The sequence below is a fragment of the Scyliorhinus torazame genome, chromosome 7, assembly GCF_047496885.1.
Source record: "Scyliorhinus torazame isolate Kashiwa2021f chromosome 7, sScyTor2.1, whole genome shotgun sequence".
NCBI lineage: Eukaryota > Metazoa > Chordata > Chondrichthyes > Carcharhiniformes > Scyliorhinidae > Scyliorhinus > Scyliorhinus torazame.
This window is the reverse complement of record NC_092713.1, coordinates 156,204,388-156,230,386: the sequence shown is the minus strand read 5'-3', so window position 1 is coordinate 156,230,386 and position 25,999 is coordinate 156,204,388. Positions and strand designations below refer to the sequence as shown.

The following is a 25,999-nucleotide window of genomic DNA, read 5'->3' as shown; positions in this document are numbered from 1 at the left end:
TAAATATGTGCTGTTTTATTTCTTCTTCCCTTGTACAGCATTTGTAATAGCTTTGAAAGAGAGATTTATTGAGAAATTAAATACAGCTTCCTTTTTTTGGCTGGCTCAGCAGCAACGGGTGTGGCAAAGGGAGGAAAGTATATATTTTCAGTTTGCATTAGGAACACTGGACACTTATTGTTGCACAGCTAGCACATAAGCTGATAGTACAACAAGCTGTCTTGGCAATAGGAACAGCTTGAAGCCATATTTTTATTTCTGTTGTATAACATTTAAGCACTAATTGTTTCCTGCAATTGATAAACTCACTTGTATCAGACATGTGTTGATTGCTATCTCAGGAAACATTTTGTTACCATTGTAAAATGCCAAAAGTTGAACCATGAAAAAGAGTGCAGAAAAGCCCTTAGCAGACTTTGAGCAGGAAGATGCCTATGTCCAAGTGACCAACATGCAAACAAGGCACTGCTTTTCTCCACCACAAGAAAACTGCAACAAGTACAAACAACTTGCATGCTGCATTGCCACATCAGAAAGCTCCATTTTGTGTCCATGATTTTAGATAAATTCTCCTTAAAAATGAAATGTTTCAGCTTCATATCCCTCTAGGAAATCCCATTTTGGGAAAAAATGACCAATACAAACTGGCCAGACCGAGTGGCATAATGAGGAGTGTTCATCACAGCTGTCTTTTGTGCCAACAGCCTGATTCAGAAGTGCAGTCCAAAATTAAAATGATTAGGTAGTAAGAAGAAAAGACTATTAAAAATGATTACACAAGTGGATTGATGGAAAGCAATAGATAAGTTTAGCCACCAATTGTTGAACTGTAAGGGAAATATTTGAAGGATAATAGTTCAGCACTCTCAGAATCATTTCTGTCCTCATATAAATGCAACAGCACTGGCTGCACAAATTTAGTTCTGGCTCAAAATCAGAACATCATGGATGTATGGTCAAGGCCACACCATCTATGTACAAAACATTGTGATGATCTGCAAAAGAAAAAAGAATTATCAAAAATATTGTGATTTTGCCCAATGCTGTTCACATAGTGTTACCAGCAATCCCAGAGAACCACACGCAATAGGAGATCCTGCCAGAGAGGAGCAGAAATGATTTCTGAGAAATTCCGTTACAAGGTTTTAACTTGTGCAGCTTAGAAATTGCTGTCGCTGCATCATGATTCCTTCCGATTTATTTGAAACTAGCACCTCAACAAAACACTGGTAAAACAAATGATTTGACTAACGCCAAGTCCATTCATAACTTTAATGTAGGCCACTATATAAAACATGTACCGCATCATTTTATAAGCTTCAACTGAACTTAGACCAGTTAAGAATGGATTTTCAATCTGCCAAGTCATCATGTGGTTGCCAGACTCAACGACAAGAGTCTTTATTTTGTGTTGCCGCTCAGTTCTTGCCTATGAATCACAAACTTATGGATGCTCGTCTCACTCCAGGGTTTGAGCACAAAACTCAAGGCTGACAGTCCAATGCAGAGAGGGTGGATTGCATTGACAGAGATGCCATTTTTCATATGAGATGTTGAACAGAGGCCCCAAATGCCTGGTGGATGGAAAAGATGCCTTGTCACTATTTCAGAGAGCAATGGAATCATCCCTGGTGCCCTGGCCAGTATTTATACCTCATTAACATCACCAAAAAAATTCTAGTCACTATCGCATTGCTGTTTGTGCGTATATTGGCTGCCATGTTTTTCACTTTACAACTGTGATTGCAATTACAAAGTACGTCATTGGCCGTGAGGCTTGGAGACATCCACTGGTCATTTAAAATGCTATATAGGTGCTCGTGTTTCTTTTATTTCTCATCATTGGTCATTATGAATTATTGAAGTGAGGCATAAAGAGAGAGTTTAAGGGATACACCATAACCATGATAAGTTAGCCCATCAAGTTATAAAAATTGGTCCAACTCAAGAGTTAACTAAAAATCCAATGGTTTGATTGTACCTTTCAAATGAGAAGGATTCTTCAAAAATGAATTGAAGACGTGTAGTCACTCCTAGGAAACAAAGTTGAGCAAATCTCAACTCACCAATGGCCCAATTGGTTCAGATATTGGTTACTGAGCTATTCAGATGAGTGAGGTGCCAGTTTGATCCCATGTGGTTGCCAAGTTAATTGATCAGGGATTTGGAATGTGCACAATTGCTCTCAGTCCTGTCAGCTTAGGGAGCAGAAAATTAGCTCGAGTTTCTATTTTAATTCCCCTTGCAAACACAAGTTTGTGGGCATTAGGTCAGGGCTGAAATCTGTGGTGGTTTCTCTTCTCCCATAACTAATACTCATCATTAATAGCTCCTTCATGATGGGTATAAACTCATATTATACCAATGTATAGCAAACATAACCTTTATATAAATGTTGCTAACGAATAAAGACTCATGCACAACATCAGTATTGAATGTGAATGTCAACTGATTAAAAACAGGCAATGACTAATTGCAGCAATGTCCATATGATTTTCATAGTAACTTCACTGCAGTGTTAATGCAAGCCTACATGTGACAATAATAAAAAGAATAATAAGAACAATAAGAATGATTGATGGATGCAAGACAGTGTTGAAAATCTTACTGTACATAATTACTACACCTTACTCTCACTGTGCATGACCTTGTGATAAATTCATACCTGCAGAAAGATGATGCTGACACTTTATCACAAAGTTGCAGACCTTGCTTTGTGGGGATCAGGCCTGCTGCATATCTGAAATTGAAAACAGGACCAAAGTTTAATAAAATTAGTTCCAAAAAAATAAGAACTAACCCCTCCCTACAACTTCTCATAGTCTGGCAGTATCAAGTATTGTCATAGCATAACTGATACAAACCAACTGCTCTGTAAATCATTGCGGAGCCTGAACAGGTACCTTCAATCACTATCTAATCAGTGCATCCATATCCGTCGCACCGACAGTCATGCCAGTTTCCCACATTCCTCATTTGCTGCGCACATCATAAAAACTGGAAGCCGAGCAGTAGTTTTGCAATCACCGGGACCTGAATGATGAATGTTTCTCATATTTTACTTCACAGATAATCCCAGTCTGGTCATGCACCATCTGGTCTCAAAAAGATATATATTTCAAAACCCAAACCCAAAAAGCCTCAGCCCATGGCAAACTCGATGTGGAAAAGTGGGTGCTGCAGTGGCCTTACACCTCTGGAATCTGCTTTAAATTCTAGTTGAGACCAATTAAATTAAAAATTTGTGGATCTGCCATAGAATCTGTTTGGGGAGCATCAATCCACTTACAAGAAGGACAAATGCCTTCACAGAAACTCATTCAGGAACCTCATTACAAATGCATGACGGTCATGCCAATAGAATAGGAGAAACTATCCCAATGGTAGGGCTGAGGCATTTTGATAGGTGTTGCGAAGGAGAAGGTACAGGAAGAAAGAATTGAGGAAATTTGGGTGCTCAATCCCTTCTCAGATGTGGGGGTTTATATAAGGATGGAATTTATTTCTCATTATTAACTGCAAAAAAAGTGGTGATGGTGGTCCTTCTTGAACTGCTGCAGTGTGTTGATGGTACATTCATAGTGGGTTAGATCGGAAGTACCAACATTGTCATCCAGGAATGATGAAGGAATGATGACAAGTTACAACTGCGTGTAAAGTGGAGGTGGTGTTCCCAATGCCCTTGGATGACAATGTGATGGAGGCTGTTGGTTTGGGAGCTTCAGCCCAAGAAATCTTGACAAGTTGCTGCAGTGCATTCTGAGGGGGTCAATGTACTGTGCAGCACAGGCTCCACAGACATGACAAGGGAACTTCTGTTTTGGTAGTATAGGTTAATGGACTGTACTTTTATAAATTTAGCCACCCAGTTCCTTAGCTGCACATGGACTTTGACATGCCATGTCAAACAGTTCTGACAAGTCACTAATTTAACAGCTGACTGCATATAAAATATGGAGCAATAAATATTTAGCTTCAAAATGTTTCAATGCCACAAAGTTCCCTTTTTTGTGCACTTGACAGGCTTATTTTAAACTTCAGACCACAGCCAGTGTCAACTCCATGCTCAGTAGATGAAGCAGACTCAGTATGGTTAACAAATGTCAACTTCTCTCACCCCCTCTCACTATGCCTAAACACCAGCCCAAAATGACAACAGTGATGGACTTGCATTTGTTAGGCACTTTTCACACTCTCAGGGCTTCCCAAGACATCTTAAAATCAATTTAGTTACTTTCAAAGTACAGTCAATATTTTGCAGGAAAACAGCTCATGTTCAGTGAGGTCTCACAAACAGCAAATCAATGACCAGATCATCTGTTATAAGCATCCTGGGCTACAGCAATGTTCTATTTGAAAAGTGCAATGCGATATTTTACTCTCAGAGGAGGAGACACACGAGATTATTTCATGTTTTCTGAAGCAAAGGAAAAGTGTGTCACGACTGTGCTGGACATGGAGGATTGGATCACAAATTACTCTGTTTAAAGGGTCCACACACAAAACTGAATGTTTAATCAGTATTCCACCACAGATTATCAGAGTTTCCACTGATATGTGATACACCTCACCAATTTATTTTTCTTTCAATGCAAAATGCTTCCAATTATGCTCAATATCCTTCAGTTGCCTTCCATTCCATAGCACCACTCCTGGCAACAAAAGAGTATGCTGGTGGCTGACATTTAATCTGCCACAAGACATTCTTAACCGTCTTAGATCTCAGTAAAATTAAACATTAAGTGAACCAGCTTTAAAACAGTCAACGGTACAATTATCACCCCAGCCCACCTTCCCATTTAATCTTATGTCACATTTTCATTGTCCCCATCAGCAATTCACTCTCTGACCTGCACCATCAGTCCTCAGAAAGATCTCAGCTTCATCCCCGAATACATAATCTTCACAAATTTCAAGCTCCCTGTGATACAGAGTTTTTCTTCCATAGCCTTCACACTTATTTCTTTGATGTGGAGATCGGCGTTGGACTGGGGTGAGCACAGTAAGAAGTCTTACAACACCAGCTTAAAGTCCAACAGGTTTGTTTCAATGTCACTAGCTTTCGGAGCGCTGCTCCTTCCTCAGGAATGTCTTGTGGCAGATTTCCTTCACCTGAGGAAGGAGCAGCGCTCCGAAAGCTAGTGACATCGAAACAAACCTGTTGGACTCTAACCTGGTGTTGTAAGACTTTTTACTTATTTCTTTGACCAGTAGTCTTCCACCCCTCACCCATATTGCAGATGCTCTCCTCTCATCTGCATATTTCTCACCCACCTGGACCCCTCCCTCAGGCCTCTTACCCTCTCGATCTTTTCATCAAAAGCTGCTGGCCTGAAATCAACCAACTCAATGTCTGCTCCCCTTGCTCATTCTAACCTATCTCCCTTTCAACTGGTCTCTGGCCCCCACCATAATAACTCTGTCACCCAGAGGGTGGTGGGAATCTGGAACTCTCTGCCTGAAAAGGTGGTGGAGGCAGAGACCCTCCTAACATTTAATAAGTAGTTTGATGTGCACCTGTGATGCCAAGGTAAGTGCCAGTTGCTGGAAAACGGAATTAGAATACTTAAATGGCAGTTTTTGACCGGCACAGCTATGATGGACCGAAGGGCCATTTCTGTGCTGTAAAATACAAATATAGAAGACTGGAAACAACAGGAAAAGAATACAAGAAAACAAGCCAACGTGCGTAACCCCACCCTCCTATCAACAACACAAAAAGTAAGAAAAAAGAATCCCCAGCAACTAACAATGATCAACTCCTTGAAGTAAACAATAAATGGTCGCCATCTCTGTTAGAACCCTTCAACTGAACCGCTCACGGTGTAATTAACCTTCTCCCGCTGTCGAAACTCCATTAAGTCATCTAGTCACGGCACTGAGCGGATTTGCTAACCTCCACCCCAGCAGGACACAACTCCGAGCGATCAGTGAGGCCAAGGCAAGAACACTCGTCCCCGCATCCATCTGCAGCTGCGGTAAGGGGCTTTTCACAGTAACTTCATTGCGGTGTTAATGTAAGCCTACTTGCGACAAAGATTATTATTATTAATTCCGATACCCCAAACATGGATACCCCATATCCAAAACGCAACAGAAAACAAAAAACATGAAGCCCCTGGCTCATTCTCTCTGCACAAATGCCTGAGCCCCAGAAACCTTACTAAGTTTCACTTACCACCGGGGGCCATATGATTCACATCTCACCATTTTAGTTACTACCACCAACACCTTGCCTGCCCCCCACCCCCCAACTTACCAACCCTCATACTGAGAAAATACCTCACACTGTCCAGAAAGGAAAGAATTAACACACAGTACCATACCGTCCCCAACAAACCCTCCCGTCCTCCTCTTTAAAAGTCCCATTCGACCCTTTGCATCCCTTTCTGTTAAATGAAGACCTCCGCCTGCTCCACCGTGTCGAAGTAGTTTTAACTCCACCGTGACTCGCCGCTTCGCCAGTTACACCATCCTGAACCTCCCTCCTTTCTTGCAGAGCTCAGCTTTCACCTTGTTAAAGGCCGCTCGCCTCTTTGCTAGTTCGGCCCCAATGTCCTGGTAAATTAGAACTGTGTTTCCTCCCAGTTGATGTTACAATTCTTCTTGGCACATTCCAGGGCTCGCTCCTGCCTCTGAAAACTGTGAAAGCGGATTATCACCGCCCATGGCGGCTTGCTCACCCGTGGCTTCTGCTGGAGTGCCCATGGACCCTTTCCAACTCCAGAGAGGTGAAAAATTTGTGTCCTGTATTACCTGTAGACTTGAATATTCAAATAGTCTTTTGGTCAGCCTCATCTTCCCTCCAACATAAACTTATGCTCATGCAGAACACTGCTGTCCATTTCATTCAGCAGCCTTGGCACTCAGTTAAAAGGCCTCTCATTAAATCTCACTGATCTCTCTCCCAACAGATTGAAAGCCGCAAAAGTAACACCGCTTTTGAAGAAAGAAAGCAGGAAACTATAGGCCAGTGAGTCTAATATCAGTCATTGACAGAACATTTGGGAAACAATAATACAGTCAAGCAGAGTCAACCTGGTTTTATGAAGGGGAAATAGTATCTGGTAAATTTATTAAAAATTATTCAAGGGTGTAACAAGCAGGGTCGACAAAGTGTCAGTTGATAGAGTATATTTGGATTTTCAAGGCATTTGATAAGGTGCCACGATAAAAGGTTGGTGATAAAACAATAATATGTTGGTGATGGTTTTATTGAATGCTGAAGCAGATTCGAAGGGCCAAGTTTCCTACTCCTGCTTCTAATTCATTATGTCTGTATGATGCTGGTAGTGATCGGGATAAAGAATTGGCAAACTACCGGTAAACAGAATGTTGGGATAAATAGGTAATTTTCTGAGGGGCAAATTGTAACCAGTGGAGTGCCAGAAGTATCAGAACTGGGACCATAACTATTTACATATGGGGAAGAGACCTTCCTGGTGGGAGTAGTCTATATTACAAGACAGGAGATAATGAGGGCATGTAAAAAAGGCAATACATTACTTTAATCTCCATGTGGATTGGGAAAAGCAAACTGGCAGAAGTAGCCATGAGGAAGAATTCATCAGCGTGTATTCAGGACAGTTTCCCAAAACAAGATGGTGTGGATCCAACCACGAATCAGGCTATTTTGGATCTGGTAACGTAATGAGACAGGTTTAGTAAACAATCTCAGAGTAAAAGATTCCCTAGGAAACAGTGACCATAACATGGTAGAATTTATCATTCAGATTTAAAGTGAGAAACTTGGGTTAGAAACAATTGTGTTACACTTAAATACGGGTAATTTCAAAGGAATGAAGGCAAAGTTGGCTGGAGTGGACTAGGAAAGGAACTTATCAGAAAAGACAGTTGATCAGTAACGGTAGACGTTTATGAAAATAGTTCATGACTCACAACAAAGATATATCCCAGTGAGGAAGAAGGATTTGAGGAAGGGGATAAATCAACCATGGTGAACCACGGAAGTTAAGGATAGTATTAAACTGAAAGAAAAAACATGCAATGTGAAATGAAATGAAAATCGTTTATTGTCACAAGTAGGCTTCAAATGAAGTTACTGTGAAAAGCCCCTAATCGCCACATTCCGGCGCCTGTTCGGGGAGGCTGGTACGGGAATTGAACCGTGCTGCTGGCCTGCCTTGGCCTGCTTTAAAAGCCAGCTATTTAGCCCAGTGTGCTAAACCAGCCCCTGGCAAAGATTAGTGATAATCCAGAGGATTGGGAACCAACAAAAGATGACACAAAAAATGGGAGAAGTTAAACTATGAGGGTAAATTAGCAATTAATATAAAAGCAGACAGTAATAGATTCTTTAAATGTATAAAAGGGAAGAGAGAGGCCAGAGTGAACATGCCCCCTTAGAGAATGAGACTGGGGAAATAATTCTGAGGAACCAAGAAATAGCAATGGAATGAAATAAATACTTTGCGTCAGTCTTTACGGTGGAAGACACGGGAGTAACATTACAAAAATAATAAATAACCAAGAGGTAAAAGGTGGTGGGGGTGGGGAAGGAAATAAATATAATAACCATCATTGGAGAAAAAGTACAAGGAAAACTAATAGAGTTCAATTCCCGTACCAGCCTCCCCGAACCGGTGCCGGAATGTGGCGACTAGGGGCTTTTCACAGTAACTTCATTGAAGCCTACTTGGGACAATAAACAAATATTATTTTTATTATTATTATAATAGAGCGATAGACCAAAATGTGCCCTAACCTAATGGGTTGCATCCCAGGATATTAAAGGAAGTAGCTACAGAGATAGCGGATGCATTGGTAGCAATCTTTCAAGAAGCCTTACATTCTGGAAAAGTCCCAAAGGATAGGAAAACTGCCAATGTAACACCCTTATTCGAAAAGGGAGGAAGACAAAAACAGCTATAGGCCAGTTAGCTTAACTTCTGTCATTGAGAAAATGTTAGAGTCCATTATAAAGGAAGTCATAGCAGAGCATTTAGAAATGTATAATATAATCACAGTCAGCATGGCTTCCTGAAGAGGAAATCATGCCTGACAAATTTATTAGACTTCTTTGAGGTGGTAATGAGAAAGGTAGAGGGGAACCCAGTCGCTATAATATATTTATCATAGAATTTACAGTGCAGGAGGCCATTCGGTCCATCGAGTCTGCATCAGCCCTTAGAAAGAGCAACCCCACCTAAGTCCATATGGCCACCCCATCCCCATAACCCAGCAACCTCACCCAACCTTTTTGGACACTAAGGGCAATTTAGCATGGCCAATCCACCTAACGTGCACATCTTTGGTAAAAAGCTTTGACAAAGAGTCATCGGACTCGAAACGTTACCTCTTTTCTCTCCCTACAGATGCTGCCAGACCTGCTGAGATTTTCCAGCATTTTCTCTTTAGTTGCACATCTTTGGAATGTGGGAGAAAACCGGAGCACCCGGAAGAAACTACGCAGACATGGGAAGAACGTGCAGACTCCGCACAGGCAGTGACCCAAGACAGGAATCGTACCTGGGACCCTGGTGCTGTGAAGCAACTGTGCTAACCACTGTGTTGCCGTGCTTGAATTTCCAAAAAGCATTCGGTACTGCATGAAATAAGATAAGAGCCCATGGTGTTGGGAATCGTATATTAGCATGGACAGAGGATTGGCTAACTAATAGAAGAGAGAGTTGGGATATATGGGGTCATTTTCAGGATGGCAACTTGCAACTAGTGGAATGTCACAGGGGTCAGTGCTGAGCCACAATTTACAATATATGCTAATGACTTGGACGATGGAAATGAATGTGCCATTGCCAAGTTTGTGGATGATCCAAAAATAGGTGGGAAGGCAAGTGGTGGGGATAACAGTGTACAGGTTAAGTGAGTCGGCAAAAACCTGGCAAGTCGAATATAATGTTGAAAATTGTGAAGTTCTGCACTTTGGCACGAAAATAAAGGAGCTGAATATATTTTAAATAGAGGAAGACTGCAAGAAGCTGCAGCATACAGCAAGTTAGGGGTCCTTGTGCAATAAATCACAAAAAGCTAGCATGCAAGTTCAGCAGGGATAAGGAAGCCGGATTTAATATTGTCCTTTATTTCAAAGGAAATGTAGTATAAAACTACACAAGGCATTAGTTAGACCACACCTGGAATACTGTGAACAGTTTTGGTCCCCTAATCTATAGAAAGATACACTGGCATTGAAGGCAGTCCAGAGAAGGTTCACTAGGTTGATTCTCAAGATGAAAGGGCTATTTTATGGGTTGAGTAACTTGTGCCCATACTCATTCGACTTTCGAAGCATATGGGGTGATCTTATTGGGGGGCGTAATAGGATATATGCTGAGAGGATGTTTCCCCTCTTGGAGGAACCGAGAGCAAGGAGGCACAGAGTGAAAATAAGGGGTCTCCCATTTAAGGAAGAGTGGAGAAGGAATTTTTAATTAATCTTTGGAATTCACCAGTTCAGAGAGTAGTGGATGCAAGGTCATTAAAAATATCCAAGGCTTACTACTGGGCTGCCAATGTGGCGATGATCCATAAGTGGGTAATGGAGGGGGAGGGGGCGGTGTGGAAGAGGCTGGAGCTGGCGTCCTGTGTGGGCATGAGTCTGAGAGCGCTGGAGACGGCACAGCTGCCGCTCCCGCCGACAAGGTACACTACGAGTCCAGGGTTGGCGGCAACTCTGAAAATTTGGGGGCAGTGGAGGCGCCACAGGGGGGAGGTAAAGGCCTCTGTTTGGTCTCCGATCCGAGAGAACCATCAGTTCGTCCAGGGGAGAATGGATGGGGGGTTTCTGAGCTGGCATCGGGCAGGAATTTTAAAAATGGGGGACCTGTTTATAGATGGGACGTTTGCGAGCCTTGGGGGAGAACTTTGGGCTGCCCCCCGGAAACGCCTTCAGGTACATGCAGGTGAGGGCGTTCGTGAGACGGCAGGTGAGGGAATTTCCGCTGCTTCCAGCACGTAAGATTCAAGATATGGTGCTCTCGTGGGTGTGGGTTGGAGAAGGCAAGTTCTCGGCGGTCTATCAGGAGATGCAGGAAGAGGAGACCTCGGTGGAGGAGCTAAAGGGTAAATGGGAGGAGGAGCTTGGGGAGGAGATAGATGAGGGTCTGTGGGCGGATGCCCTGGGTAGGGTTAATTCTTCCTCCCAGCAAATCACATCTGGGCGTGTCCGGCGCTGGATGGGTTTTGGAGGGGCTTTGTGAGGACTGTGTCTAAGGTGGTGAACACCCGGGTCAAGCCGAGCTGGAGGTTAGCATTATTTGGGGTATCGGACGAGCCGGGAGTGCAGGAGGCAAAAGAGGCCGGTATTCTGGCCTTTGCGTCCCTGGTAGCCCGGGGGAGGATTCTGCTACAGTGGAAGGATGCGAAGCCCCCAAGCGTAGAAGCCTGGATCAGCGACATGGCAGGGTTCATTAAATTGGAGAGGGTAAAGTTTGCCTTTGCGAGGGTCTGTGCAAGGGTTCTTCATAAGAACTCGGAGTAGGCCATCTGGCCCTCGAGCCTGCTCCAACATTCAATGAGATCATGGCTGATCTTTTGTGGACTCAGCTCCACTTTCCGGCCCGAACACCATAACCCTTAATCCCTTTATTCTTCAAAAAACTATCTATCTTTTTCTTAAAAACATTGAATGAAGGAGCCTCTACTGCTTCACTGGGCAAGGAATTCCATAGATTCACAACCCTTTGGGTGAGGAAGTTCCTCCTCAACCCAGTCCTAAATCTACTTCCCCTTATTTTGAGGCTATGTCCCTTAGTTCTGTTTTCACCCGCCAGTGGAAACAAACTGCCCACCTCTATCCTCTCTATTCCCTTCATAATTTTACATGTTTCTATAAGATCCCCCTGCATCCTTCTAAATTCCAACGAGTACAGTCCCAGTCTACTCAACCTCTCCTCGTAATCCAACCCCTTCAGCTCTGGGATTAACCTAGTGAATCTCCTCTGCACACCCTCCAGTGCCAGTACGTCGTTTCTCAGGAAAGGAGACCAAAACTGAACACAATATTCCAGGTGTGGCCTCACTAACACCTTATACAATTGCAGCATAACCTCCCTAGTCTTAAACTCCATCCCTCTAGCAATGAAGGACAAAATTCCATTTGCCTTCTTAATCACCTGTAAACCAACTTTTTGCGACTCATGCACTCTCTCTGCACAGCAGCATGTTTTAATATTTTATCATTTAAATAATAATCCCTTTTGCTGTTATTCCTACCAAAATGGATAACCTCACATTTGTCAACATTTTATTCCATCTGCCAGACCCTAGCAGAGGGTCGGAGGCAACCGTTTCTAGACCTTCTAGCAGAACGTTACGAGGTGGTCAGCAGCAGCAGCAACCCATGGGGGGGGGGGGGGGGGTTCGGGTAGGTGTTTGTTATTGTTTCCTGGGGGGGGGGGGGTTTGTACATTGGGGGAATTTGCGATAAGTGTACGATGTTGATCTGTGTATTTTATGCTTTTCTTTTTTCTGTAATTTGTTGAAAACTTTCTGAAATTGAATAAAAATATTTTTTTAATTAAATATCCAAGGCTGACTTACAAAGAATTTGATCTACAAGGGAGACGTGGGTTATGGGGAATAGGCAGGAAAGTGAAGTTAAGATCACCATCAAATCAGTCATGATCTTATTCAATGGCAGAGCAGATTCAAGGGGCCCATTGACCTGCTCTTTTTATGTTCTATTATGTTCTCTCTCGTTTAAGATTAGTCTTAAAATCTACCTCTTTGATCAAGCTTTTGGTCATCTCTCCTGATAACTCATTCTGTGCCTTGGGTTTTCATTGTTATCACTCGTGTTGAGCACCTTGGGACATTTTACTAAGTCTGCTACATAAATCTAAGTTGTTGTTGCTGAACTTGCTGCACTCCACTCGCTTAGGCCCAACCCAAACATTACAGAGCAGTTACTGATTTGGAAACAGACCTCCCTTTTCAGAGGTAAATTGGGAACTGGACCAATGCAGTTTCCTGCTGTTCCCTGAAACTGGACAGTATGAACCAATTTCCACCAATTTTTCATCCCACTTTCATATCTCTGACTTCTCTTCTGCGACTTTACCAGCACCATTTCTGGTAATAGGCTGCCAACCAATATCTACTGTAAACCAACTGACTCCCCTTTTTATTACACTTTCTGCAAGGATTTTATGCAATTTGCCCAGTTCCACAGTCACTTCATGTTTTGATTTTTTTTTTTTTAAATTTAGAGTACCTAATTATTTGTTTTTCCAATTAAGGGGCATTTTAGCGTGGCCAATCCACCTAACCTGCACATCTTTGGGTTGTGGGGGTGAAACCCATGCGGACATGGGGAGAATGTGCAAACTCCACATGGACAGTGACACAGGGCCGGGATTCAAACCCGGTTCCTCAGCGCTGTAGACAGCAGTGTTAACCACTGTGCCACATGCCGCCCCTCACTCCCCTCACTTATGTTTTGATGATGCCACCTGAGAGTCAAGGGATATGGCAGGAGTGTGAGGTTACTGTAGATAATGGAGATGGTTCAATAGGCAGTAATAGTAAGAATAATCTTTTTATTGTCAAAAGTAGGCTTACATTGCAATGAAGTTACTGTGAAAATCCCCTAGTCGCCACACTCCGTCGCCTGTTCGGGTACACAGAAGGAGAATTCAGAATGTCCAAATTACCTAACAGCACGTCTTTCCGGACTGGTGGGAGGAAACCGGAGCACCCGGAGGAAACCCACGCAGACACGGGAGAACATGCGACTCCGCACAGACAGTGACGCAGCCAGGAATCGAACATGGGGCCCTGGCACTGTGAAGCCACAGTGCTGACCACTGTGCGACCCTGCTGCCCACCATGACCTACTCATAGTTGTACTCCTGTTCTTATGTAGTTGAACACCTCATCCCTTCCCCTTTCTACGACATCCTGATCCACTTTTCTATCATGCCCAACACACACACTCCCCTGCCCCACTGTACCTTCCAATGCAAGCTTAGGGAATGCATCACCAGCCCTTTGACCACCTCCCTTGCCACCAAAGATGACCCAAAACGTGCCTTTCAGATGCAACAACACTTTAGTCAGATTTTTTTCAATTAAGGACACTATCATTGCTGCTCACAATGCAATCTCCTCTGCGATGGAGGGACCAAACCCATGTCCTGACCATCGCCGTTCAGTCTGCAAGGCCCAAAATTTCCAGTTGCTTGCCACTTCAATTTCCCATCCCACTCCCACATTGGTTTCTTGTCTTCTACCTCCTGCAGTGTTTTATGAAGTTCAATGCAAGCTCGAAGGGCTGCACCTCATATTTCAATTTTTAAAAAATTAATTTACGGGATGTGGGCATCGGTGGTTCAGCCAGCATTTGTTGCCCATCCCTATTTGCCCTTCAGAATGTGGTGATAAGTTGCCTTCTGGAAATACTGCAGTTCCCGAGGTGTAGGTACACCCTTGGTGCTGTTAGGCAGTTCTAGGATTTTGACCCCGCGGCAGTGAATTGTGACCCAGCGATACATTTCCAAATCGGAATGGTGAATGACTTGGAGGGGAACCCAGGCATCTGCTGCCCTTGTCCTAGATGGTAGTGGCCGTGGGTTTGGAAGGTGCTGCCTAAGGAACCTTGGTGAATTCCTGCATTTTTTAGATGGTACACATGGCTGCCACTGTTCGTCAGTGGTGGAGGGATTGAGTATTTGTGGAACGGGTAGCAATCCAGCCGCCTGCTTTGCCCTGGATAGTGTTGAGCTTTGCGAGTGTTGTTGGAGCTGCACTCATCCAGCCAAGTGGAGAGTATTCCATTGCACTCCTGACGTGCCTTGTAGATGGTGGACAGGCTTTGGGGAGTCAGGAGGCGAGTTACCGACCGTAGGATTCCTAGCCTTTGACTGCTCTGGTAGCCAGAGTATTAATATGGCGAGTCCAGTTCAGTTTCTGATTAATGGTAACCCCCAGGATGTTGATTGTGGGGGATTCAGCGATGGTAATGCCACTGAAGGCCAAGGGGCGATGGTTAGATCCTCTTTTGCAGGAGGTGGTCATTGCCTGGCCCTTGTGTGGTGCGAATGTAATTTGTCAGCCCAAGCCTAGATATTGTCCAGGCCTTGCTGCATTTGGACATGGACTACTTCATTATTTGAAGAGCCGCGAATGGTGCTGAACATTGTGCAGTCATCTGCGAACATCCCATCTTCTGACCTTATGAGGGAAGGGAGGTCATTGATGAAGCAGCTGAGGACGGTTGGCCCTCGGACACTACTGATGGCCCACAGCATCTCATGGATGCCCAGACTTGCGTTTTTAGATCCTTCAAGCAGCTGTTGGATAGGTACATGGATTACGGGAAAATGATATAGTGTAGATTTATTTGTTCTTAAGGGCAGCACGGTAGCATTGTGGATAGCACAATTGCTTCACAGATCCATGGTCCCAGGTTCGATTCCGGCTTGGGTCATTACCTGTGCGGAGTCTGCACGTCCTCCCCGTGTCTGCGTGGGTTTCCTCCGGGTGCTCCGGTTTCCTCCCACAGTCCAAAGATGTGCGGGTTAGGTGAATTGGCCAATGATAAATTGCCCTTAATGTCCAAATTGCCCTTGGTGTTGGGTGGAGGTGTTGAGTTTGGGTAGGGTGCTCTTTCCAAGAGCTGGTGCAGACTCAAAGGGCCGAATGGCCTCCTTCTGCACTGTAAATTCAATGATAATCTATGATTAATCTAGGACAAAGGTTCGGCACAACATCGTGGGCCGAAGGGCCTGTTCTGTGCTGTATTTTCTATGTTCTATGTTACGAAGTCTGTCCCATTTAGCATGGCGGTAGTGCGACACAACACGATGGAAGGTGTCCTCAATGTGATTACAGGACTTTGTCTCCACAAGGACTGTGCAGTGGTCACTTCTACCGATACTGTCATGAACAGATTCATCTGCAGCAGGTAGATTGGCGAGTATGAGGTCAAATATATGTTTTTCCCTCTTGTTGGTTCTCTCACCACCTGCTGCAGTCCCAGTCTAGCAGCTATGTCCTTTAGGACCCGGCCAGCTCGGTCTGTGGTGGTACTAGCAAGCCACGCTTGGTGATAGACATTGAAGTACTCCACCCGGAGTATATTCTGCACCCTTGCCACCCTCAGTGTTTCCTCCAAGTGGTATTCAACATGAAGGAGTACTGATTCATCAGCTGATGCTGGCCGGTACGTGATAATCAGCAGAAGGTTTCCTTGCCCATGTTCAACCTAAAGCCATGAGACTTCATGGGGTCCAGAGTCGGTGTTGAGGACTCCCAGGGCAACTCCCTCCTGACTGTACACCATTGTGCCAGACATTAGTGAACCAGATGGGTTTTTACGACAATCTACAATGGTTTTACAGTCATCATTAGACTTTTTGTTCCAGATATTTTATTGAGTTTAAGTTCCACCACCTGCCCTGATGGGATTCGAACTCGGGTCCCCAGATCATTATCCTAGTCTCTGGATTACTAATCCAGTGACAATACCACTACGCACCACCTCCCCGCCTATTTCTTATGATACTGCTGTTCCAATTTACACTTCCTTTAGATCAATTTTTTTTTTTAAATTCCCAATAAGAGGCAATTTAACATAGCTAATCCAACTACCCTGCACATCTTTGGATTGTGGGGATGAGGCCCACGCAGGCACAGGGAAAACGTGTAAAATCCACACGGACAGTGACATGGGTCCAGGATCGATCCCGGGTCCTTGGCGCCTTGAGGTAGTAGTGCTAACTACAGCGCCACCGTGCTGCCCCTTTAAATCCATTTGTTTATTTACTTGTTACTTGATTCTTTACTTGATGCCTTGCGCCATCATACCTTTCATCACTTAAGTTACGTACAAACCTTTTTGCTCTTCTCCCACTCCCAGCCTCTGCACTTGCTTGAAACTTTACATCTCTAATATATTCTAGTCCTGATGAAAGGTCCTCAATCCGAAACATGAATTCTTCATTCTCCCACAGATGCTGCCTGAGCAACTCCAGTATTTTCCACTTACAGCGAAGTTATAATTTTTTGCTCAAACCAAGGCAGCCTCTGGCATTATGTCCATTGAGGTTGAAACACTGGTGGCTTTAGATTTGTCCATCAGTGGTGAAACTGCAGGGCTCAATTCAAAGTAATCAATTAGTTACATTAAACTAGCACAAAGCTGAAGCATGCGGCATCAAGCATGATTTAGAGCTTGGGCAAAGGTGTCTTCGAAATATTGCTTGCACTGCAAGACACTTCTTTGCAAAAATGTAATTAAGTATTTTGACATTGAAACATTTAGTCACCAAAACCAATTTTAATACATTATTGAAGCATCTACATGCAAAGATATCTCAGAAACAAACACCAATATTCTTCTGCCCAAGTCAACACGTGAGCCACAATTGTTCTACCTAACCTCCTTTCTAAATGTAAAGTAAATTCAGCAACTCAATGCAATGTCACAATCACTTGATGCTTTCCATGTGTCATTTAAGAGTTTCAGTTTACCATGATTTGCAACTTGTTTGTGTCAACTTAGCCTCGAGGCAGGCAAGTAAACAGCAGCACTACCTAGATTATCAGGTGCATCGGAATTACGTGATGATTGCAGACCTTCACAATGCCAACAGGAGATTTATCTGATGAAAATATAGGACACCATAATGTGTACAAAGAGCCACGGCACACCGCACACAATGCATTACTTATACACAAGGTTCTTTTTAAAATACAAACTAGAATATAGGCTCACAACATGAAGAATGTTCACCCCAAGACAGCAATAACCACACCCTGTTTGAGTAAAGCAAGGCATCTGACTGGAATCTACCCTCAGAATACAGCTCTTCACTTTTCGGGTCTCCCTAAATTATAAACTTAAATCAGGTACTATGTTTAAACTTACTCTAATTTATCAACTGAAGTTTTTTAAAAATATATGAATGCCCATTAGGATAAAGCATTCATTTCTCGACTCATTGTTCCCATTATTCAATTTCCTTTATGCATGTCTGGTTCTGCAATTTTATTCAAAATACTTAGATAATTAATACTCCCTTATAACTACTTCTGTCACTAAAGCTATTTAATGAACAAAAATATAGCAAAGAAGTATTTCTCAGCTACCTTGTATCCTTGCTGCCATAACTTGCACAAACCAACTTGAGGCTTTTATCTTAAATAGGTAGTATTTTATTTGCTACATATTATGGTAGATTTTGTCACAGGATTTTGGAGTTGTGCCTAAGTCACAATTTTTAAACTTGCCATGGGAGAGGGGAAGAGGTGCTTCAAGACAGGAAACGTAGTCACTTATATATCTGATCAGAAAAATGATGTTGCGGGTGGCACGGTGGTGCAGTGGTTAGCACTGCTGCCTCACGGTGCTGAGGACCCGGGTTCGATCCCGGCCCCAGGTCACTGCCTGTGTGAAGTTTGCATATTCTCCCCGTGTCTGTGTGGGTCTCATCCCCACAACCCAAAGATGGGCAGGTTAGGTGGATTGGCCATGCTAAATTGCCCCTTCATTGGAAAAAAAGAATTGGGTACTTTAAATTTATTTTTAAAAAGAAAAATGTGACAGGAACTAAGGTGAGCTAACTTAGGCAACCGAGTGAGATCATTATCAGAATGAAAGACAGTGGCTGGCAGTAAATAGATGGAAAATAAGAGTTGTGTAATGAAAAGAATGCGTCATGAACAAGTTTGGTTACTACTGTGTCTAATATTGTTCCTTTAGTCATGCTGGTTTTGTTTCTACAGTGGAATTCAATTTTTTTTTTTTAAATTTGAATAATGCATGTGCACAGTCAAGACTAATCGTGCAGGACAGCACCAAGACTGGATAAAAAAAGAGAGAGATGTGGGGGTAAATCAAATGATAATAATTAAGAAGACACCAAGCTCTCATACAAAAACATCCACTTTTGAGAGAGGAATGAGAATAGAGAGAAGGAGAAAGTTGAGGATAGCTGCTTAAAGTTCAGAAAAGAAATGAGCATAACTTTTTCTGTTTTACTAAAATGTTATGATTAATTGCACCAAGGCGAAGGATGGAAGCGAGAGAAGCTGCTTTCATATTGCTACATTAATGGCGCCAATTACCAATACTTGGACCTTGCCAAGTCTGACTTAAACTTCACTAAAACCACAAGCTGGAAATACCTGCTTTACCCAGCTGCATGCAAAGCATATATCAGGATTCAGCAAAAAGCACAGATTTTATGCAGTACAAAATGCAGCAAGTGGATGGAAGTAAGGATCATCAATCAGACAACAAGCTTCCTGGTGTACACTGTCCAGAACTAAGAGAAAGATGCTCGAAGAGTTATTTCAGAATTATAAGTATTATGTACATCTTCAGACAGACTTGAGCGCAGAGAATCTTGCGCGCAGTGTTAGAAATTGGCCAATAGATTTTACATCAATAAATTTTCTCCAAGACCTTTGTGAAATAGCCGTACAGTGGAATAGTTGAAGGAAGAGTTTGACAGCTCTTCACAAATGTAAGTCTTTCATTCAGATTTTTTTTAATTCGCTAATGGGATGTGTCATGATATTCAGGTGAACATCATAGCACATACATACATACATAATGATGGACAGAACAACTGACCAATCAACACACACAACACGACAGCCAATCGCAGACAAGAGCATACACAGTACAAAACAGGGAACACGACACTTCCTGGGCACTCGAGCAGGAGACGGCTCAGGGCACAGACCTCATTGCCAGCCACTCAGACATTCACCATGTGCTGACTATGAGAGTTTACTATGTTAATAGTTGATTGAAATAAAACTGTGTTGTACCATTCGCAACCGTGTTGGTTCATCTGTGTATCAGAGTACCCAACACTTCAGGATGTAGGCATCATTGGCTAGACCAGCAGATGTTTCCCATCCTTCATTGTCCTCGAGAAGATGGTGGTCAGCTGCCTTCTTGAAGTGCTGCTGGAGTCTAGAAGGGGAGATACACTTACAGATACACTGGCAAGCTATTATGAGTGTAATTACAGGGTATAAGCATTTTTTTACTTTGTACATCCACCAATTACATGAATCGAAAACACTCGCCCGAAGGAGTTAATAGTACGAAGGAAAATTTGTATTCTCGTAATAAAGTTTTAAAAACTGGGGTTAAGCTTGTGATTTATCTACAGAGTAAACTACTTGATCTCTTTTTTTTTTTTTACAGCTGCCCTCCACCTAACGTTCCGCGAGAAAGTCAAGAAACGGTTGCCACCACCTGGAGAACCCCTACAAGGACCGTCGCAAGGCAAACTCTATCCTTTCCAACCTGAGAAATCCCGCCATGTCATGACCCAAGCCTCTACACTTGGGGGTTTCGCGCCCCTCCACATCAACAAGAGTCTTCTCCGGGCTACCAAGGAGGCAAAGGCCAGAACTCTGGCCTCTTTCGACTCCTGCACTCCAGGATCGTCTGATACCCCAAATATCGCTATCCCCCAGCTCTGTTTTACCCGAGTATCCAAGACCTTGGACATAGCCTTCACGATGCCTTTTCAAAATCCTGTAAGTGCCGGGCATGCCCAGAACATATGGACGTGGTTTGCTGCGCTCCCCGAGCACCTCACACACCTGTCCTCCACCCCAAAAAACTTACACATTCTCGCCACTGTCATATACGCCCAGTGCACCACCTTGAACTGAATCAGGCTAAGCCTGGCGCAAGATGAGGAGGAATTGACCCTGCCCAGGGCGTCAGCCCACAGGGCCTCATCCAGCTCCTCCTCCCACTTGCCCTTCAGCTCCTCCACCAAGGCCTACTCCGCCTCCTGCAGCTCCTCACATATTTCCGATATCTTGCCATCCCCTACCCACACACCCGAGACCACCCTACCCTGTATCCTCCGGGCAGGCAGCAGCGGGAATTCCCCCATCTGCTTTTTCACGAACGCCCGAACCTCCATGTACCTAAAGGTATTCCCGGGGGTAGTCCAAATTTCTCCTCCAGCGCCCTCAGACTAGCAAAAGTCCCATCAATGAACAAGTCCCCCATCCTTTTGATACCTGCCCTGTGCCAACCTAGAAACCCCCCGTCTATTCTACCAGGAACGAACCTGTGATTATTCCATATCGGGGCCCAGACTGAAGCCCGTGCCTCCCCCCGTGCCGTCTCCACTGCCCCCAGATCCTCAATGTCGCCACCACCATCGGGCTCGTGATATATCGCGTCGGCTCGACCGCCAGGGCAAACAGCAGGGGGGACGGGGGCACCCCTGCCTCATCCCTCGATGTAATCAAAAATACGCCGACCGCAGCTGGTTCGTCGACACACTCGCTACCGGGGCCTGATACAACAATTTGATCCACTCTATAAATTCCTCTCCAAACCCAAATCTGCCTAACACTTCCCACAGGTACTCCCACTCCACCCGATCAAAGGCTTTCTCCGCGTCCATTGCCGCCACCACTTCTGCATTCCCCCCCCCCCCTTCCGAGGGGATCATGATCACATTCAGGTGCCTTCGCACATTCGTACTCAACTGCCTGCCCTTCACTAACCCAGTCTGATCCTCATTAATCACTCCTGGGAAACAGTCCTCAATCCTAGTGGCCAGAATCTTGGCCAACAGCTTGGCATCCACATTAAGGAGTGAAATCGGCCTATAGGAGCCACATTGCAACGGGTCCTTATCTCGCTTGAGGATAGGGAGCGCAGCACGGTAGCCTTGTGGGTAGCACAATTGCTTCACAGCTCCAGGGTCCCAGGTTCGATTCCAGCTTGGGTCAGTGTCTGTGCGGAGTCTGCACATCCTCCCCGTGTGTGCGTGGGTTTCCTCCGGGTGCTCCGGTTTCCTCCCACAGTCCAAAGATGTGCAGGTTAGGTGGATTGGCCATGATAAATTGCCCTTAGTGTCCAAAATTGCCCTTGGTGTTGGATGGGGTTACTGGGTTATGGGGATAGGGTGGAGGTGTTGACCTTGGGTAGGGTGCTCTTTCCAAGAGCCGGTGCAGACTCGATGGGCCGAATGGCCTCCTTCTGCACTGTAAATTCTATGATAATCTATGAGAGCCTGCGACATCATCAGGGGAAAGGTTCCCTTTTCCTTCGCCTCATTGAAAATCCTCAACAACAGCGGACCCAGCAACTCCGAACATTTCCTATAAAACTCTATGGGATACCCCGGGGCCTTGCCCGCCTGCATACCCCCTAACCCCTTAACCAGTTCCTCCATCTCAATCGGGCCCCCAATCCCTCTACTCGCCCCTCCTCTACCTGTGGAAACCTCAGTTGGTCCAGGAACTGCCTCATCTCCTCCGCCCCCCCAGGAGTTCTGACTCGTACAATTTGCCATAAAAGGTCCTTGAAGACCTTGTTAATCCTAGCCGACCTCAGCACCGTGTTACCCCCCCCATCTCTAATCCCCCCAATCACTCTGGCCGCCTCTCTCTTCCGCAGCTGATGCGCCAGCATCCTACTTGCCTTCTCCCCATACTCGTACACTGCTCCCTGTACCTTCCTCAACTGAGCCTCACCCTTCCCAGTGGTAAGCAGGCTCCTCCTGCAGGCTCCGGCGCTCCTTCAACAATCCCTCCTCAGGGGATTCCGCATAGCTCCTGTCCACCCTAAGTATCTCCCCCACCAATCTCTCCCTCTCCATCCTATTCCTCTTCTCTCTGTGGGCGCTGACTGAAATTAGCTCCCCTCTGACAACTGCCTTCAGCGCCTCCCAGACCACACTCACCAAAACCTCCCCATTATTATTGGTCTCCACATAGCTTTGGATACACTTCCGAACCCGCCCACAGACCTCCTCAGCCGCCAGAAGTCCCACGTCCATTCTCCACAGAGGTCGTTGGCCGTTGGCCTTTCTCCTCCCCCAGCCCCAACTCTACCCAGTGCGGGGCATGGTCCGAGATCGCAATGGCTGAATACTCCACCCCCTCCATTCTTGAGATTAGCGCCCTACTTACCACAAAAAAATAAATCCGCGAGTTTGCCTTGTGCACATGGGAGAAGAAGGAAAACTCCTTTGCCCTTGGCCTGGCAAATATCCACGGATCCACTCCCCCCATCTGGTCCATGAACCCCTTCAGAACCTTGGCCGCTGCCGGCCTCTTACCCGATCTCGACCTAGACCGATCCAGTGCCGGGTCCAGGACCATGTTAAAGTCTCTCTCCCCCCCCCCGCCCATTACCAAACTGCATAACTCCAGATCCGGAATCCTACTCAACATCCGCTTCATGAACCTGCATCGTCCCAGTTCGGAGCATACACATTCACTAGCATCACGCGGGCCCCCTGCAACCTGCCACTCACCATAACATATCGACCCCCTTTATCCGCCACAATACCCGCCGCCTCAAATGCCACCCGCTTGCTCACCAAAATTGCGACCCCCCGTTCTTCGCATCCAACCCAGAGTGGAAAACCTGCCCCACCCAAACTTTCCTCAGCCTGGTTTGATCCGCGATCTTCAGGTGCGTTTCTTGTAACATGGCTACGTCTGCCTTTAGCCCCTTTAAGTGCGAAAACACACGGGCCCTCTTGACCGGCCCATTCATGCCTCTCACGTTCCAAGTGATCAGCCTGGTCGGGGGGCTTACCGAACCACCCACCCTACTCTTCTTTCCCCCCCCCCCCCCCATCTCCTTTTTTAGGCCAGCCATGTGCCCGCGCCTCCCGCACCCTCCATCCCCCCAGGCGGAGGCTCCCCGCCCCGACTCTCCCCTTAAACATCAATCCCCCCTCAGTCAGCACAGCAGCATCCCAGCCCCCCCAACCAAGCATCTGCTTAAACACCCCCCCCCCCCCATTGCACTCCCGCAAGTCAGCTGACTCATGCTGACCCCGGCCGCTCCCGCCTCCACCTCCAATCCCTCTGTGGGTTCCCCTTACAAATCTCCAGCCCCCCCCCCCACCTAAGTGGGGTAGAGAGAGTCCTCCTCCCCTACACCCCGTGTGAACAGAGAAAGAAGGACAAAACAAAGTACCGTACACTCAAACCCCCAGCTTCAGGTGCCACCCCCACCATTTCGCGGGAAAACCGCTCTCCCTGTCTGAGCCGACCCCACCTCCTGTGACGCAGTTCTTCCCAACTGCGGCCTCGCCCAAAGTCTCGAGGGCAAAGGGGCCACAAAAACACAAGAAAACATGGGGAAAACCCCCAACATAACACCGCCCCCTCCCCCCCCCCACCAACAACCCCCACCTCCCCCCCCCCACCGCCCCCTCCCCCCCCCCCACCAACAACCCCCACCTCCCCCCCCCCCACCAACAACCCCCACAACATACTGCAGTCCATTAACTCGAGTCCAACTTCTCATTCTTGAGGAAAGTCCACGCCTCATCCGGCGTGTCAAAATAGTGGTGCTGGTCCTGATATGTAACCCAGAGCCTCGCCGGTTGTAACAGCCCGGACTTCACCCCCTTTCCGTGGAGGACCGCCTTGGCCCGGTTGAATCCCGCACGCTTCTTGGCCAGCTCTGCATTCCAGTCGTGATAAATACGGATCTCGGTGATCTCCCACCTGCTGCTCCCCTCCTTCTTCACCCAGCGCAGGACACACTCCTTGTCGGTGAAGGGGTGGAACCTTACCACCCATAGCTCTCGGCGGCTCGTTCGCCCTCGGCCTCCTTGCCAGGACTCTGTGCGCCTCATCCAGCTCCAGGGGCCGCGGGAAAGCACTCACGCCCATCAGCGTACCCAGCAACGTGGTCACATATGCCCCAGCATCTGACCCCTCCACGCCTTCAGGGAGACCCAGGATCCGCAGGTTCTGCCTCCTTGACCTATTCTCCAGGTCCTCCAGCTTCTCCTGCCATTTTTTGTGCAGCGCCTCGTGCGCTTCCACTTTAACCGCCAGGCCCAGAATCTCGTCCTCATTATCAGAGGCCTTCTGCTGCACCTCCTTGATCACTGTCCCCTGCATCTTCTGGGTCTCCACCAACCTTTCAATCGACGCCTTCATAGGGGCCAGCATCTCCGCCTTTAAATCCGCAAAGCAGTTTCTTAAAAACTCCTGCTATTCCCGTGACCACTGGGCCCACGCTGCCTGATCCCCGCCAGTCACCATCTTGCTTTTTCGCGCCCATTCTCCTCTCTTCTTAACCGCCCCACTCCTGGTCCACTCCATACAGCCCTGGGGGACCCTCACTGTTTCATTCCCACACCGGGAATCGTCGTCAAAGTGCCTCTGGAGCTCCTTAAAAGGGCCCAAAAGTCCGTTATCGGCGAGAGCTGCTGACCGTGCGACCTACCTAGGCATAGCCGCAACTGGAAGTCAACTACTTGATCTCTAACATAATCAAAAAGCAAAGCTGCTAAATCAAAATAAGACATCTCCCAAAAGGGGATTAAGCAAAGTTCACAACTGGCAACTTGTTCCAATTCCCTTTCGCCAAATTAAAACCAGCCAACCAAGCATTTAAGCTTGATAATGGTCTACACTGTGTGAAGAAAGAAATTAACATGTTCTTTTCCCAAAAGGCAAAGAGGTACTGATCCTCCCTGAATGTATTTTTGAACAGTGTCTACATCTTAAAGCATCTTTCAATCACTTTTAGGTTGAAAAGAAAAACCCAATAGTATTTTTATAAACCCTCGAAGTGAAGCTCTAAAATTATATAATTTAGCTCATAGAGAATCTGCAGCTATCTGTTATGATGATATTTTTGCCATGCAACCTCATTTAAAATTAAGTTATCTTGCGCTCAGTTGTGGATCAAATAGTACAGGTTAAATTTGGCACAATACATCCCTGCAATCTATATCCCAAAGAATTCAGTGTTTTGCCATTCTCAGGCCACTTTGGCCCTTGCTTCAACCCATTCCCATTTTGAAAGTAGTGACTGGTGCTGGGTGTCAGTAGCATTCTGGACAGCCCAATACTTGTGCAATTCACTGCACGTTAGTCAACTCACTGTAACTTCCTCAATTGCAAGGGGTTTGATGACTAACTTGTGGAGCAAGCATGAGGCAACAAGAGCTGTTTATCTTCATGCACAATGAAGTCATGTGGGAAGGCATTTCACTGAAGGCAGCACAAGTGATCACAAGATCAACAACTGCATTATCCGAACGAT

At 45.7% G+C, this 25,999-nt stretch overlaps 1 protein-coding gene across 3 annotated transcripts in view; it reads right to left on the bottom strand.

The window, feature by feature from the left end:
- The window catches only part of imp3 (IMP U3 small nucleolar ribonucleoprotein 3), a 384,554-nt gene that overhangs the window by 249,837 nt on the left and 108,718 nt on the right, over positions 1-25,999 (bottom strand). For all 3 annotated transcript variants that reach the window (XM_072511708.1, XM_072511706.1, XM_072511709.1), the window contains one exon: positions 2,666-2,740. In XM_072511708.1, coding sequence (XP_072367809.1) covers positions 2,666-2,740 — 75 coding nt within the window. The remainder of the gene's footprint in view (positions 1-2,665; positions 2,741-25,999) is intronic.